The sequence below is a fragment of the Nannobrachium achirus genome (assembly GCF_963921795.1).
Source record: "Nannobrachium achirus genome assembly, chromosome: 2".
NCBI classification, from domain to species: Eukaryota; Metazoa; Chordata; class Actinopteri; order Myctophiformes; family Myctophidae; genus Nannobrachium; species Nannobrachium achirus.
The window spans coordinates 11,240,835-11,255,382 of record NC_137811.1 but is presented as its reverse complement, the minus strand read 5'-3'; the positions used below and the strand labels follow the sequence as shown (position 1 = coordinate 11,255,382).

The following is a 14,548-nucleotide window of genomic DNA, read 5'->3' as shown; positions in this document are numbered from 1 at the left end:
ACCCCTGAAGGGTGTGTGGAAGATATGAGATTTGCTGGCTGTACACTTTTTACAGCACCTTGTAATATGTGTCCTTGTATTGCATTATCTTATGTGGACATGATGAAATACATGATTGAATGTGAATGTATTAGGGCAGTGAATTTCAAGGACCTTCAGTTTGAGTTGCATTTGGGCCACCACAGGCTCCCACTTGATAAGACTTGAATGTCAACTAAAGGACCCCTTGGGGGCCCCAGACCCCCATGTTGAGAACCACTGGGTTAGTGCTGGGGGCTTTGAGAGTAGGCTACATGCTTTTGTGTTTTAGAAATATGAGATAAAAAATTACATTATTTATCATTCAGGTGTCATAACATTACCACATGCGTGCACGCATGGACACACACACACACACACACACACACACACACACACACACAGAGAGAGAGAACTCTGTTTCGCTGAATGCAAACTTAGCCGAATTCAAAAATCAGTGCAGCCGTTTCCAACCTCATTTGCCATAACTTGCATAGACAATGGCAGCCAATTTTTTCACTTTTTTTAAAATCAAAACGGCCCAAAAAAGTTAAAACCCTAATTTATAACCCGCAGTACCGCGGTGTCGCCGGTTTAAAAAATATAACAGACCTACAAACTACACTCCACGTTTGCCAGGGGGTCTTTGACAGCTTGTAGATCTGGTCTTTTTGGACTAAATGGTATCCCCCTCCCCTCCACTCCACTCCCGGTTAGCACGCAGATGTAGCACGCAGCTAAAAGTTAGCACGCTAGCCCTGCTGGGAGAGGAGGGAGGAGGACAATAAATGTCCACGTTTGGGACGTTTTAACGTTGAATAAAGTCGTGTTCTCGTGTTTTGTCTTGTCTTTACCTTGTGCGTCCTGGCTGTCCTGCGGGCTTTTGGACAGGGACGTGGACACCCCGCATCCCAAAACACACAGCAGCAGGCGCAGCAGCATCACCATCATCATCATTGATTGCAGCTGTGTGTGATTTGTTTCCCCGTTTCTCCTTCGTCTTCTTTCAAACGAGAACTCTCGAAAAAGTAGCAGCAAAAACCCATAAAAAATAGATGTTATATCCGCCTCCTCCTCCTCCTCGTAACAAACTTCTTTTTTGTTGTGTTTAGTTTTTACACGGACTCCTCCGCTGCTCGTCCGTCACGGACCACCAGGTAGTGGGACGACATTATTCCTCCCGAGCGTTTGTTCCTTCTCCAGGAGAGATGATGGGGTTTGTGGTTTTCTTTTTTCTTTTGGAGGGGGAACCGTCCTGTCTGGCATCACCCCCACATCCAGCCGCTTTTTCGGTTGTTTCTTTCTCTCTGTGTGTGTGGATGAGCGCTGGACTAGTAAAAGGGCCAGGAGGGTCGGGGGAGGGAACTGCACACACACACACACACACACACACACACACACACACACACACACACACACACACACACACCACTGTTTCCCAAACACTGGGTCGGGACCCATTTGTGGGTCACATGACGTTTTTTTATGGGTCACTACTCGAGCAAGATTCACATTTTCTTTACCCACAAACAATCTGTATATATAGGTCTATATATTTTTTTTTGTGATAATTCTTGACATTTTAAAACAAACAAACAAATCTAAGAAATTAGATATAAAATCAAAATTCAAGTATAGTGAAAATAGCCGTGAGTATGTAGATATGCTGTTTTCTCTAGTTTGGGTCTCGGGAAAACGTCTAATCTCTATTTTGGATCTCGACCTGAAAGTTTGGGAACCACTGACACACACACACTTTATAGGCTACACACACATTTTACACACATGCCCCGCCAGCAGATCACCAACAGGCGGCTTTCCCTGCTGCTGCACAAAGCTACCTTCCCAGTAGGCGTCTGCGGTGCATGGGCGACACCTACTGGGGAAATTCTGGTACCACAATTCTAACAAGCCTAGGCTGACACAAGGGTGCAAGTGGTCAGCTACTCCAGTGGTTCTCAAATGTTTACATGTCAAGGAAGGTCCGGCCCCCATATTAATATTCAATATTCAATTCAAGATTCAATAACTTTATTGACATGTCAACATAAAGGATAGGAATTTGTCTTGGTTCACTCTCAGAAGTAAAACATACGACAGAACAAGGAGGGTAGCAGCACACCATAACAACGGGACAAATTACCAGCAGCATAGAAAAGTGCATACATTGGTTTAAAGTGCTACACACATACATATTGCCACATATATGGATAATGGGTCAAATAATGAGAATATATAGGTACTGTGTTTCTAGATACTCAATGACACTTTACAAAACAATTAACTTTATTATTCAAAATAATTAAAAGAGCTAGGGAAGAGGACTCAAAAGAGTAAAAATAGAAGTGAAAAACAGAATGGAAAAAAAGGAAGGAGAGTCTGAAGAGATGGATTTTAAAATGATAGAGGGAGGGGCTGCTTTGATGTGGGTTAGACAGAGGAGGCAGCAAATGAGAAGGCCCTGCCACCCTGTTTCAGTGGCTTGGTCCATGGGGACCACACCAGGAGGTTGGTGTCACCAGACCTTTGGGAATGGGAGTGGGCGAGATGATGGAGGAGGTCAGAGAATGGGGGGAGCGAGGTTTTTGAGGGTGCTGAGTAAAATGATGACAGGGGGCCACTGAAGACCTAGAGAAGTGGTTCCCAGCCTATTTTCGGGGGGTGGTTTACGAGGCTAATTCACCTCTAGTGGTGTCCTTAACCAGGCATGGACTGACTGTCAGGACATTCGGGACACTTCCAATAGCATTAAACATTAAAAATGTAACCTTTTTGTGGGAGAACGGGAGAACCTGCCCACTGTCAGAGAAAGAACAGTTAGTCGTCATGAACAGCGTTTGCTCAAAATGTCATCAATCAAAGGACTTTCTTTCTTCAAGAATCAAGACGTGGTTTTCACTCTCCGCCCTGCCCCCACAGCCAGTAATGATGGAAGCGGAAGTGGTCTGTGAGAAGGAGGAGTATGTGATGCTGGGCAGGTTGTGTTATCAATATCAGTAAGGTGGAGCTGAAAGGGAGAGAGACAAGAAAAGAAAGGTCCTTGCAGCCAAATGTTTCAGTACTCACAGCCCCCAGCATACAGTCAAAAACACCATGCATAGAACAATGGCTCATGGGTCCTTGAGGCCTGCTAAATGGTGAATAATTATGAGTACCATTAGTATTAATGATAATATATGATCAATAATAAGATTAATAGTTGGGTCCTTTTGGTTGTATGTGTACACTCGCCATTATGTCAGTTGCCTAATGCATATCAAACATGGCCATCCAGTGAAATTAAAAGGGTTGAGAATCACTGACCAAAATGCAAACATGTCTCTACTTTTGAGAAGGTTATTTGGTTATTTTTGCAATAAAGGGGGATAGGCTACTCATTCAATTAGGCTATTTGAATAGGGCAAGTGAGTAATGTACTACAGAGTTTAGCTTGTTAACATAACATGCACACCAGTTCATAATCTACAGTACATGTCTCTTCTATATAGCTGTAATATAATAATAACAACATTGAGGTATACCACTTACTGTCAGGGTTAGGGTTAGGACTTGGAATGGAATTCATTGTATTGCATTATTCCATTATGCTAATCAATTTAACTAAACAAACTGATGCATTTAACTATTCACTAATTACCACTATTACTCCTCTATACTGTAGCAGTGTGGTACTGTTACATCCCAACATAAACATAATAGCAACTAGTCTCTTATAGTTAATTGTTTAATGTTACCTAACATAAGTACACATTATGTTATTTCCTATTTTCAAATGGCCCAAAAATAGTCTTAAATTGTAAATACTGAAGAAAGTACAGTACTTTATTAAATATATCTACTTACTTTACACCACTGGCTGTCAGTATATACAATGAGCTCTGGTGTTTACTTAGCCCATATGTGAGGAATAAAGCTGTGAGGATTGGCTTCATAGAGTGCTCCTTTAATATATGAAAGTGGTTGTTTTATGGAATCCTATGCCTATGGGATTTTATTAAGCACCTCAGTAAAACATTTACTGTGCGTGACCTACATGTATGTGTGCTGTGAACATAGCCTGGCACTGCCAGCCTCTTTCACACACTTTGTTTTTCCACCACCACGGCCAGGCGTTGGTATTGCAGTCTGGAACCCCAGGCTACTGTGGACAGGGTACCCAAACGTAATCCTAACTCGCAAGATATCAAAAAGACACACAAACCAGACTGGGTTTGGGCACAAAACAAACAATGACAGGTGTCAAAATAAGAAGGAGGTCAGATAGAGTGACAGGAGAAAAGGTACAAACTGCAATGGGAGCCAGGTGATTGGTGCACTTGCTGTTTGGATAGATGGACCAATCGCATCAAGGCTTGGCAGATGAAGGAGCCAGTCATGGAAGACCTACAGTATGAGAGAACAGAGACAGAAAGACAAGAAGAGGGGGGAGAAAACATACACACACAAGTGCATGCCAAGACATGACACGTAACACTTATAATTGCGACCGTCAGGTCGCAGTTTAGTATCAAAACCTCCACCGGCCGTCCGTCGGTCGGTCGGTCACACGTCACACCTTCATATCTCCGCATCAGTATGACATCACACTGCTTGGTGTGTGCCGTCAGGGTCATTTGTGTACGGTGTGATGTCATACTGATGTCAGCAGTGTGATGTCATACTGATGTCAGCAGCTATGTCTCTATATATGGAGTTATATGTTGTTCGTGTCCAAATATGGGGCTTGTGAGGTCAGACTTAGTGAGATTCGTCGGTTATCTCCATATATGGAGGGAGAACCAGCTTATGAGCCGATGAGTTGTGTCAGAGTCGAGATCCTGCTTGCATCTAATCTGTCGGTAGATAATGCCGGTCTTATATAAGGGTCATTTGTGTACGGTGTGATGTCATACTGATGTCAGCAGCTATGTCTCTATATATGGAGTTATATGTTGTTCGTGTCCAAATATGGGGCTTGTGAGGTCAGACTTAGTGAGATTCGTCGGTTATCTCCATATATGGAGTGATGTGTTGGTTATCTCCATATCTGGAGATTCAACCTTCAACGATTTTGACATCTTGTTACTAATCTGTCGGTAGATAATGCCGGTCTTATATAAGGGTCATTTGTGTACGGTGTGATGTCATACTGATGTCAGCAGTGTGACAGGAGATAAGCGACCAACGGTCGCTTATCTCCCGATTAGGGAGTCTTACTGGTAGAATATTTATTGATAGGATGAAAACCGTATGTCCAGTCACATGATTGATTGCACTCAACACTCTTTTGTTGTTTTATTTAAAGTGGCTTTAGTCAAGTCTCTAGTGTATGTTTTTAGAATATGAATCAACATGTGATTGCAATTGCACTCGGATGGTGTTGAAAGATAACCTAATTTATAAATCTTTAGGCCTACCTCAATCTGCAGAGAGAGAGAGAGAGAGCCACAGAGAGAGAGAGAGAGAGAGAGAAGGAAGGGAAGAAAATCAATCTCTTTAGGGGTGCAACAGTTAATCAAACTAATCTATTCAATCAATTGCAATAATAACTAATAATAATTGATAATCACATGTCTAAAATTCTCCAATAAGAACTAAATGATTTGTGATCTTTTAGACTGGCTACCTTTGCTAATTTATAAGATCAATATTGGATACAGACAGTAGTTTTTTAGTTTTTAGAATGTGCATGTACAGATAGGGCTGCCACAATTATTACATAATCATCTAATCGTAATTATTTGACATAATCGCGATTATTTTTTATAATCGTCATAATCGTTTCCATGTTGAAAAATGTTCAGATATTTCTTTTAAAGTAAAAAAAAATAGTGGAAATAGCAGATCTACAAGCTCACAACGCGTCGCAATGCGACGCGTTGTGAGCTTGTAGATCGGCTATTTACACTATCAATGTTCTTTTTTAAGTATAAAGTTGTCAAATATGTCAGTAATGTCTTTGTATATTTAGGTTATGTATATCTACCATGTGCAACTTCAAAGCCTAAAAGCCAAAAAGAAATGTAATTGTCAACAACAAAAACACAATTAAATTGTTAATCGCAATTATATGAGTGATAATTAATCGCCATGTAAAATGACATAATCGTGACAGCCCTAGGTACAGAAAACATTTGTGGTTTATTGAAGGAATATCACTCTATTTTTAAGTGATAATTTCTTTCATCTGAACATCTCAATGCACACTTTAAACTCAGTGAAGTACAAACCACCACCATAAAAACAACCCTAGAACATGTCTCTTTTTTTTTTATAGCAACAGCTGATCACATAAAAAATATTCACACTCGCTCTCCAGGACCTTTTCCACTCTTATCACGTACCACAGATGTTGGATATCTCTCAGATGGTCCTTGACTTTATTTAGTATGCAGGTTGCACAGTAACTTTCCAATGATGTTATCCACTGTTTGTTTAGATTGTGGTTGAGTATAAGAAGGCAGCTCTGCACAATACCTATATTCACTTGTGTCAGAATGGGTTGTGGGGCTTTACTCGTTTTACTGCTCCTCCTGTCTGAGGCTGGGGCTCAGGGCGAGAGCGGATGGGTCGAGGAGAGGGAGACGAAGGTTGAGCTAAGTAACCCCTACTCACCACCAGACCTATGGGCAGAGCTGAAAGGCCTTAGAGACATGGTTCATAGCCTGGGAGCCACCGTGGTAGAGCAGAGAGAGAGGCTGAGGAACACGGAGGTCAGGGTGGCAGCCAGTGAGGCAGAGGCCAAAGAGTAGAGGAACTTAGTGACCGATCTTCGGTTGGAGCTGGGCATCACCAAAAAGGAGATGGAGGGACTCGTAAAAGACAGTGCAGGTTGGGACGATCAAGAGACTATTTGCTTGTTTTGCAAAACAGGATTTAAAATTTGAAGATTGAAGAAATGTGTCTAAAAGGTTTAATAGTTTAAGTTTAACATTCTCTGTGATTTTCTTTTCCTTTCTTCTTTTTCAGAAATGGCTGCCAAATTGAGTGCCGGTGAAAACGAGACGGAGGGCCTTAAAACCAGACTGGGTGCGAGTGAGAGCGAGCTGCGGGACTTGAAGAAGGAAAGTGAAGGTAATTTGAACAGAAGGATGATCAGTGAATGCAGTGTAGACAATGTGTTCATTACTTCAGTTGAGTTCAGACAATATCATTTTGATCATTTCATTTACTTAAAGAGGTGGTGCCATAGTTTTGTATTTTCTCTGTTTTGTACAGTATGTGTCTATGGAGTTAACATTACTCTAATAGATGGGGTTATAATGTATAATGATGGGGTTATAATATGCACATTTGTCTTCCCTGTGTATTTTTGGTTACTCCCTGAAAGCAGAAAGCCTCTGGTTGAAAAACACTGAGTTAATGACATCATAAAATCAACCCCTCCCCTTTTATTCACTGGCGAGAGTGGCAACATAAACACATAATTTTCTTTTTTTGGAAACAAATCTTCCTCCGAGTATAATCATAATACCTGTTCATCGTGTTTTAGGGGGGCAAAAAATCATGGCAGCCCATTTAGTATCAGATCTTGTGATGTCAGGGGAACCAAATCCCTTTATGCCCATAAAGATATGGAGATCCCTGTGATGCCAGGGGAACCAAATCCCTATTATGCCCATATATGGAGATCCCTATGTGTTCCCCAGATTTGTATAGAAAACAAAACAATTATCAAAATGAATTAGTTAAGAAGTTTCTGAAACATGTTGCTATATGGCTAAAATCTAAAATCATGCCGATTTTAATTGGTTAATGTTTTTTGACAAGCAGATTGAACTATTACAGTAATCTTTATGCTGGTACTCAAAGTGGGGCCCGGGGAACCCAGGGGCCCTTGAAATGATTTCAGGAGGGCCCCAGCAACATTTGTATACAGTATCTAGTAGGTTGAACCACGTCTTGTGCCCCCACCTGGATGCCTGCCCAGAACCCTGCTAAACCACACCCCCGGCTCTCCTTCCGAAACCGGCCACTCATAATCACATCACATTTTGAGTCCTGTGTAGATCAGTAGTTCTCAACCTGTGTGTCGGGACTGCCAGGGGCTTTTTGGGGGGTCCCCAGATGACAGTAAAGTGACAATTTAAGGACTCTTTTTTTAATACCTAACAAAAAGATAAAATACATGGAATTGAAAAGACTATTACTGCATCAAAAGTAATCAACAAGCAATACTATAAAACAATGGTTAAACATTGGCCAAATTGTCAAATAATATAAGAAAGAGGCAAACATTTTCCAAATAGCTGATCTACAAGCTCACAATGAGCTTGTTAGGTCGCTGCCTGAAAAGGTTGAAAACCACTGGTGTAGAGCATTGGTTCTCAACCCGCTCCCCCTCCCCGCTTTCACAATTTGCTATTGTGAAAATACTAAATAGCGAATCTTGTTGTGACCAATGTTTGACCAGTTGTTATAGTTTGTTCATTGCTTTTGAAGCAGTAATGGTCTTCTTTTTTTTTGTTTGAAAAAGTCCTTACATTGTCACTTTACTTGGGGGGGGGGGGGGGGGGGGGGGGGGGGTATTGACTTTGGGTTGTGTGTGATCAATAGAATGTTTGCTTGCTTTTGCAAAACAGGACTTAAAAATGGAAGCTTGAAGAAATGACAAATATGCAGGCAGGTTGAAATATGTCTCAAAAGTCTCAAAGTTCATCATTCTCTATGATTTTGTTCTTTCCCCTTCTTTTTCAGAAATGGCTGCCAGATTGAGTGCTGGTGAAAACGAGACGGAGGGCCTTAAAACCAGACTGGGTGCGAGTGAGAGCGAGCTGCAGGACTTGAAGAAAGAAAGTGAAGGTAAATATAATAAGGATGATCAGTGAATGCAGTGTAGACAATGTGTTAATTCAGTTGAGTTCAGACAATATATATCGTTTTGATCATTTAATTTACTTCATGTTTGAGCCATAAATCCATGGGAGAGATTACCCACTAAAAGTGATGGCACTTTGCTTTTAAATGAAACTGTGTGAGTATTTATGACTGAATTAATGCTAATGCTTTTCTTATTTCAGCCCACCTTGCTAGGCTGTCCGGTGAAGTGGAGGAACTGAAAAGACTGAATGCAGGTACGTTAATATTTACCTAAATTGAAAACTGAACATTAATGCTGTTAAAAATAATATGTTCCCCAGAGATGCAGAGAAAAAAAAGTGAATTTTGTAATCATTGCCCTAAAGGTGAAAATCATCAACTGAGTTTTCGTTAAAGGTAAATGAATGCCAGTGATCTTACTGAACCTCTGTTAGTGGTTCTCAAAGTGGGGACCGGGGAACCCCAGGGGCCCTTGTATGAATTTCAGGTGGTCCCCAACATTTTTGTTAATAATGGTATCACAAACAGTTTATCCACTTCCACCCTATGCTATCTTATCTTATTCAAAAATACCAGATCTATTGTGATCGTGCATTGGTTCTCAACCTTTTCAGGCCGCGACTTGGACTTGGGGGAGTTGAGGCATTACATGTTGCTTGACTCGGTTCTATAGATAAACTAGAAAAATATTGTTCCTTCGAAACAATTGTGGGCTCGCTTCAAGCCAGAAAACAATGGCTATAAAAGCACAAAATGTCAAGATCGCAGGCATTGCTCTCTTTGACGTTACTGACGTCAAAGATTGGTCCATTTTGTTCCAAAAATGTGTTGTGCAAAGGTTGACCCGCTGGTGGCGCTATAACAGGCCAATGTGAGAAGGTTGGTATCTGTTCCTTGACCTATTGGGAATGTGCTTGCAAGATTTCACGCACATCCCAGGCTGTGTTCATGATTTGAGGTGTTTTTGGCTTTGGACACTTTATCGCTGCTTGCAGCTATATTTATTATTATTATTTTATAATTTTTTTGTGTGCACTTCATAGGCATGTTAGATAAAGGTCCTTAGATTGCGTGTAGAATGTTTCATGCAAATTGCAAAAAAAATCCTAGAATAAAAACGGGTTTAAGCGTTTTACAAACTGCTCAAAATTATATAGCGCCCCCCTTTGGCCATTTGGGGTAAGATTGGTTTCAGTGATATTTGAACTAACCCTCTACACTATTTTGTCATGAAAATGTGACTTTGCATGTATGTTTTAGAGGCAGAAGAATAATTTGCATAAAAATGCAATATTGTTTGAATTATTTAAAAAAGCATGTTTCAATGTTAAAGAAATCCGATCTGACAGATCTTTAGATATCGGTCCAAAGTTCACGTAAAAAAAGTTTTGTGCACGTGACGCGAAAATTCCAGAATAAAAGCGGGTTTACGCGTTTTACAAACTGCTCAAAATGGCGGAAAATTAAAGGGCGGAGCTTACTTAACAACGACACAGATGTCTTCCGCTTGAGTCAAAGCACGCGTGTAACAAGTTGCATGTCTTCAAACGAAACGAGTCAAGACTTATGTCCGTTTGAAGTTTGAATTTTCAAACGCTTCGTATAGCGCCCCCCTTTGGCCAATTGGAATAAGATTGGTTTCAGGGATATTTGGACTAACCCTCTACATGTTTGCCAAATGCCATGAAAGTAACACTTTGCATGTTTGATTTAGAGGCAGAATAATAATTTGCATAAAACCGCAATATGAATTGAATTATTAAAAATTAATGGTTTAACGCAGGGGTCTTCAACAGGGGGTCCGCGACCCCTAGGGGGTCCGCGGAGGTACTGCAGGGGGTCCGCGAAATTATTGCTTAAAAAAAAAAAAAAAAACATTTCAAAAAATGTTTTTTTTCTTCACATTTGTTAAAAAATAAATCATGATTCTATCCATTTTGAATAGCTTGAATACATGATTACTATGCAATTGACAGATTGTTGATATTATTGACATTTAATAAGTAGTATGTTTAGAAATGGTATAGTGGTACGGCCCACCCTGCTCGCTGTAACTTGTACATGTTTAAAATAAAAAATATGTCGTAGCCCCGACCCCCCCACCCTACGAGGTGGTAGGGGGTCCCTGCTCCATCTCCCCATCAGTTTGGGGGTCCCCGGCCTGAAAACGTTGAAGACCCCTGGTTTAACGTACAAACTTCTCACCACATAGACTGTATAGGTATTGGTCCAAAGTCCATGTGAAAAAAGTTTTGTGCGCTTAACTCAAAAATCCCAGGAGGAGATAGATTTTTACTGTATTTCATATAATTCAAAATTGTGGGAGACCTAAAGGTCAGAGGTCAAAAGTCAGAGGGTAAAAGTTGTTCGGCATGAGGAGACGCATACGTGTATACAGGTTTCATGGCTGTATGTATAACACAGCATGAGCTATACCTGTTCAAAGATCGTACTTTCGAAGGCTTCCTACAGCGCCACCATTTGGCCGATTGCTGTAAAAAGTAATAGCACACTTCCCCACTGTAAGCTGAACACATTGATATTTTTATTTTCATTTTCTCACTAAGTATGTAGGAGTAGAAAGGAACCGAAAATCCCGTCTACTTACTAGATAAATAAATAAATAAATAATGACAATATCTAAAGTGTGCTCGCCAGGTACTGGCGAGCCCACAATTAAATTAGCACATCTTAAAAGGTTTGCCCTTTTCTCATATTATTTGACAATTCGGCCAAAGTTTGACCAGTTATTATAGCCTGTAGAGTTTGTTTATTACTTTTGAAGACCAGTATATGCCTTAAATGTAATTTATTTCTATAAAAAAAGGTTTTTTGCTAAGTCCTTAAACCGACATTTTACTGAATGTAAAGAAGTATCAAGACCAATGTAGAAATGTCAGGGCACCGTCACACTATACACTTTTATTGTACCTATGAGGGTGGATTCTGCCAATGCATTTCAGTGGGAATGGAGCGGTTTGCTGCCATTTGCAGATTTCTGCAACACAATAAAAAAATATGAGATTGTAGATTGTAGACTATTTTCAAATTAGTAAGGGAAAGTTAGCCTCATGCTGGACCAATCTGGGAACTAAATCATTTCCAATATCTTTCTTCACAAATGTGTTCATAAAGGTGTCTACTATCACCTCTGAACTTTCTCAATCACAACTCCCTCTGGAAACTTTGTGGGAGCCAATCAAAGTTGGGGGTATCCCGAGGTCCTGGGATTAAAGGGGGACATTTTTAAATTTTGACAATATGAGCGTATGAGGTGTGTAATTAGGGTATTTTGGGGCTGCTGAATCCATTCCAACCATTAGTTATCAGTAGAAATTACTCCTTGGCCATAAAATAGGCCATGCTTACTTTTGTATGTCCATGAGACATATAATATTTGCAATAAAAATCACACCCGTGTGAACTGAGCGGTGGTCGGTGTGTGTGTGTGTGTGTGTGTGTGTGTGTGTGTGTGTGTGTGTGTGTGTGTGTGTGTGTGTGTCTCTGGCCTGAACAACAGCGCCCCTCCCTTAACATGTGTGGCCAGAAAAGGTACTGCAGGCTCTGCAGGCTACATACAGACACGGACACACGCACGCGCACACACACACACACACACACACACACACACACGCATACACACACGGCCACGTATAGGAGACGGTGTAACCACCGCTCAAAAATGGTTGGAGTAGGGTTTGAATTCATGAAAACTAGTGTATGCGCACATCATGACACAATCTGACAAGGAACACTCAAACACAGGGTTTAAAACATAGGGACTAACAGGACACAGGTGAACTCGAATGACATGATTGGCTAAGCCTTAGCCAATTAGGCCTATTGTATGGCCAAGGAGTCATTTTAACTGAAAATGGAATGGATTCAGCAGCCCAAAAATACCCTAATTACACACCTCATACGCTCATATTGGCCATTTTTTATTTTTCCCCTTTAATCCCAGGCTCAGGGTATCCTGATACCCCCAACTTTGATTGGCTCCCACAACGTTTCCAGAGGGAGTTGTGATTGAGAAAGTTCAGAGGTGATAGTAGACACCTTTATGAACACATTTGTGAAGAAAGATATTGGAAATGATTTAGTTCCCAGATTGGTCCAGCATGAGGCTAACTTTCCCTTACTAAATGGCTGCAATGTATATATGGCTGAAGTGGTTCCCAGGGCACGGACACATCAAAGTATGGTTACCGGTTGATAAAATCTTTTTGTGTGCAGCCGACTGTTCTTTTGCAGCAGTGGATTCTAAAAAGCAAGCGCATTCTGTCCCAATAACCAGTGCCACACAACACACGTCTGTGGCGAGATATCTAACTGCACTGCACAGCAGACAGAGAGAGACGGGGGAGCCTTGATCTAGCCTGTGCACTTTACAGGTGGATTTGCATCAGCGTAACGGGGGGGACAGTCAACTAAGGGACCCACATTGATTTCAAGATTTGAAACATAAAAAATACATTCATCAAATCATGATTAATAACATTTGGTGAGAAACATTAGAATACATACTATATAATCATAATGATTTTTTCCCCTTATTTCTAATTGTATTACTGTATTTGTAACTGAAGCCGAGTATTGGCCATTGGGGACATGGCATTTTAGCTTACTTCTACCCAAATCAAATGTATTATTCTATATCCAATGCACACTGAGTACATATATATATATATATATATATATATATATACATACATACACACACACACACACACACACACACACACACACACACACACACACACACACACACACACACATATTTATTTATTTATTTATTTCTATAGAGAAGCTTTAACAGTCTAGCTTTTCGGAATTAGTATTTTTGCTTATTTTACACATTATGTTTTGTATTATGTCATGGGGACACAAATGGCACCGAATAGGAATGACCCAGCTACGTGTGTCATTGGTTATTGGTTTTGGGAGAATCCGCTGGCTGCAAAAAACTAGCGGCTGGGCACAAAAAGAGTTTATCAGCCGCCAGACATACTTTGTTGTACCCATGCCCTACAAGTATTTGTCTCTGAAAAGTAGTTGGCTACTTGAGTAAATGTATTTAGTTACTTTACACCACTGCTTAAAAGTAGACTGGACATTTAAAGTGATCTTCATACAGGTCCTCTGTATTACAGTGGTTCTCAAAGTGAGGTCCAGGGAACTCCAGGGGTCCTTGAAGGGATTTCAGAGGTCCGTAGTAAAATGAAGTTAATACATTAGGGGAGACTGGGGGCAAAACTGCAAAAGTAACACACTCAATAACTCTAATCAGAAACAAATCAGTAAATGAACATATTTCACTAAATGTCAAAGTAAAAATACATTTAAAATAAAAAGGTAGACATACATTCAAAAAATAAATAAAAAATAAATACATATTAGAATAAAAATAAATATAATTGTAATTATGTATATAAAACATTCTTATGTAAAAATATTAATATAATATAATATATAATATCGGTAAATACATATTACTTAATGATTTGCTTTTATTTGAGATAATTATAGTGTGTTAATATGACTTATTTTTACAGTGTTACAATTGCCCCCAACAGCTAACCGTTGCAATTAATTGGGATGTACCACTTGTCTTTGACATGAGAATGTTTGAGAACTACAGCTTGCTAAAGTCAACTGAGAGATAAATACTTAAATATATATATATATATTATATATATATATATATATATATATATAGACATAATAGACT

General features: G+C 40.1%; 1 protein-coding gene across 2 annotated transcripts in view; it reads right to left on the bottom strand.

Annotated features, from left to right (window-relative positions):
- The window catches only part of fam171a1 (family with sequence similarity 171 member A1), a 293,547-nt gene extending 292,244 nt beyond the window's left edge, over positions 1–1,303 (bottom strand). For both annotated transcript variants that reach the window (XR_013962944.1, XM_080746672.1), the window contains exon 1: positions 873–1,303. Coding sequence is in view for 1 of the 2 variants with exons in the window: in XM_080746672.1 (XP_080602798.1) it covers positions 873–975 (103 nt within the window). In the remaining variant the exon portion in view is untranslated. The remainder of the gene's footprint in view (positions 1–872) is intronic.
- Between the last annotated feature and the right edge of the window lie 13,245 nt (positions 1,304–14,548).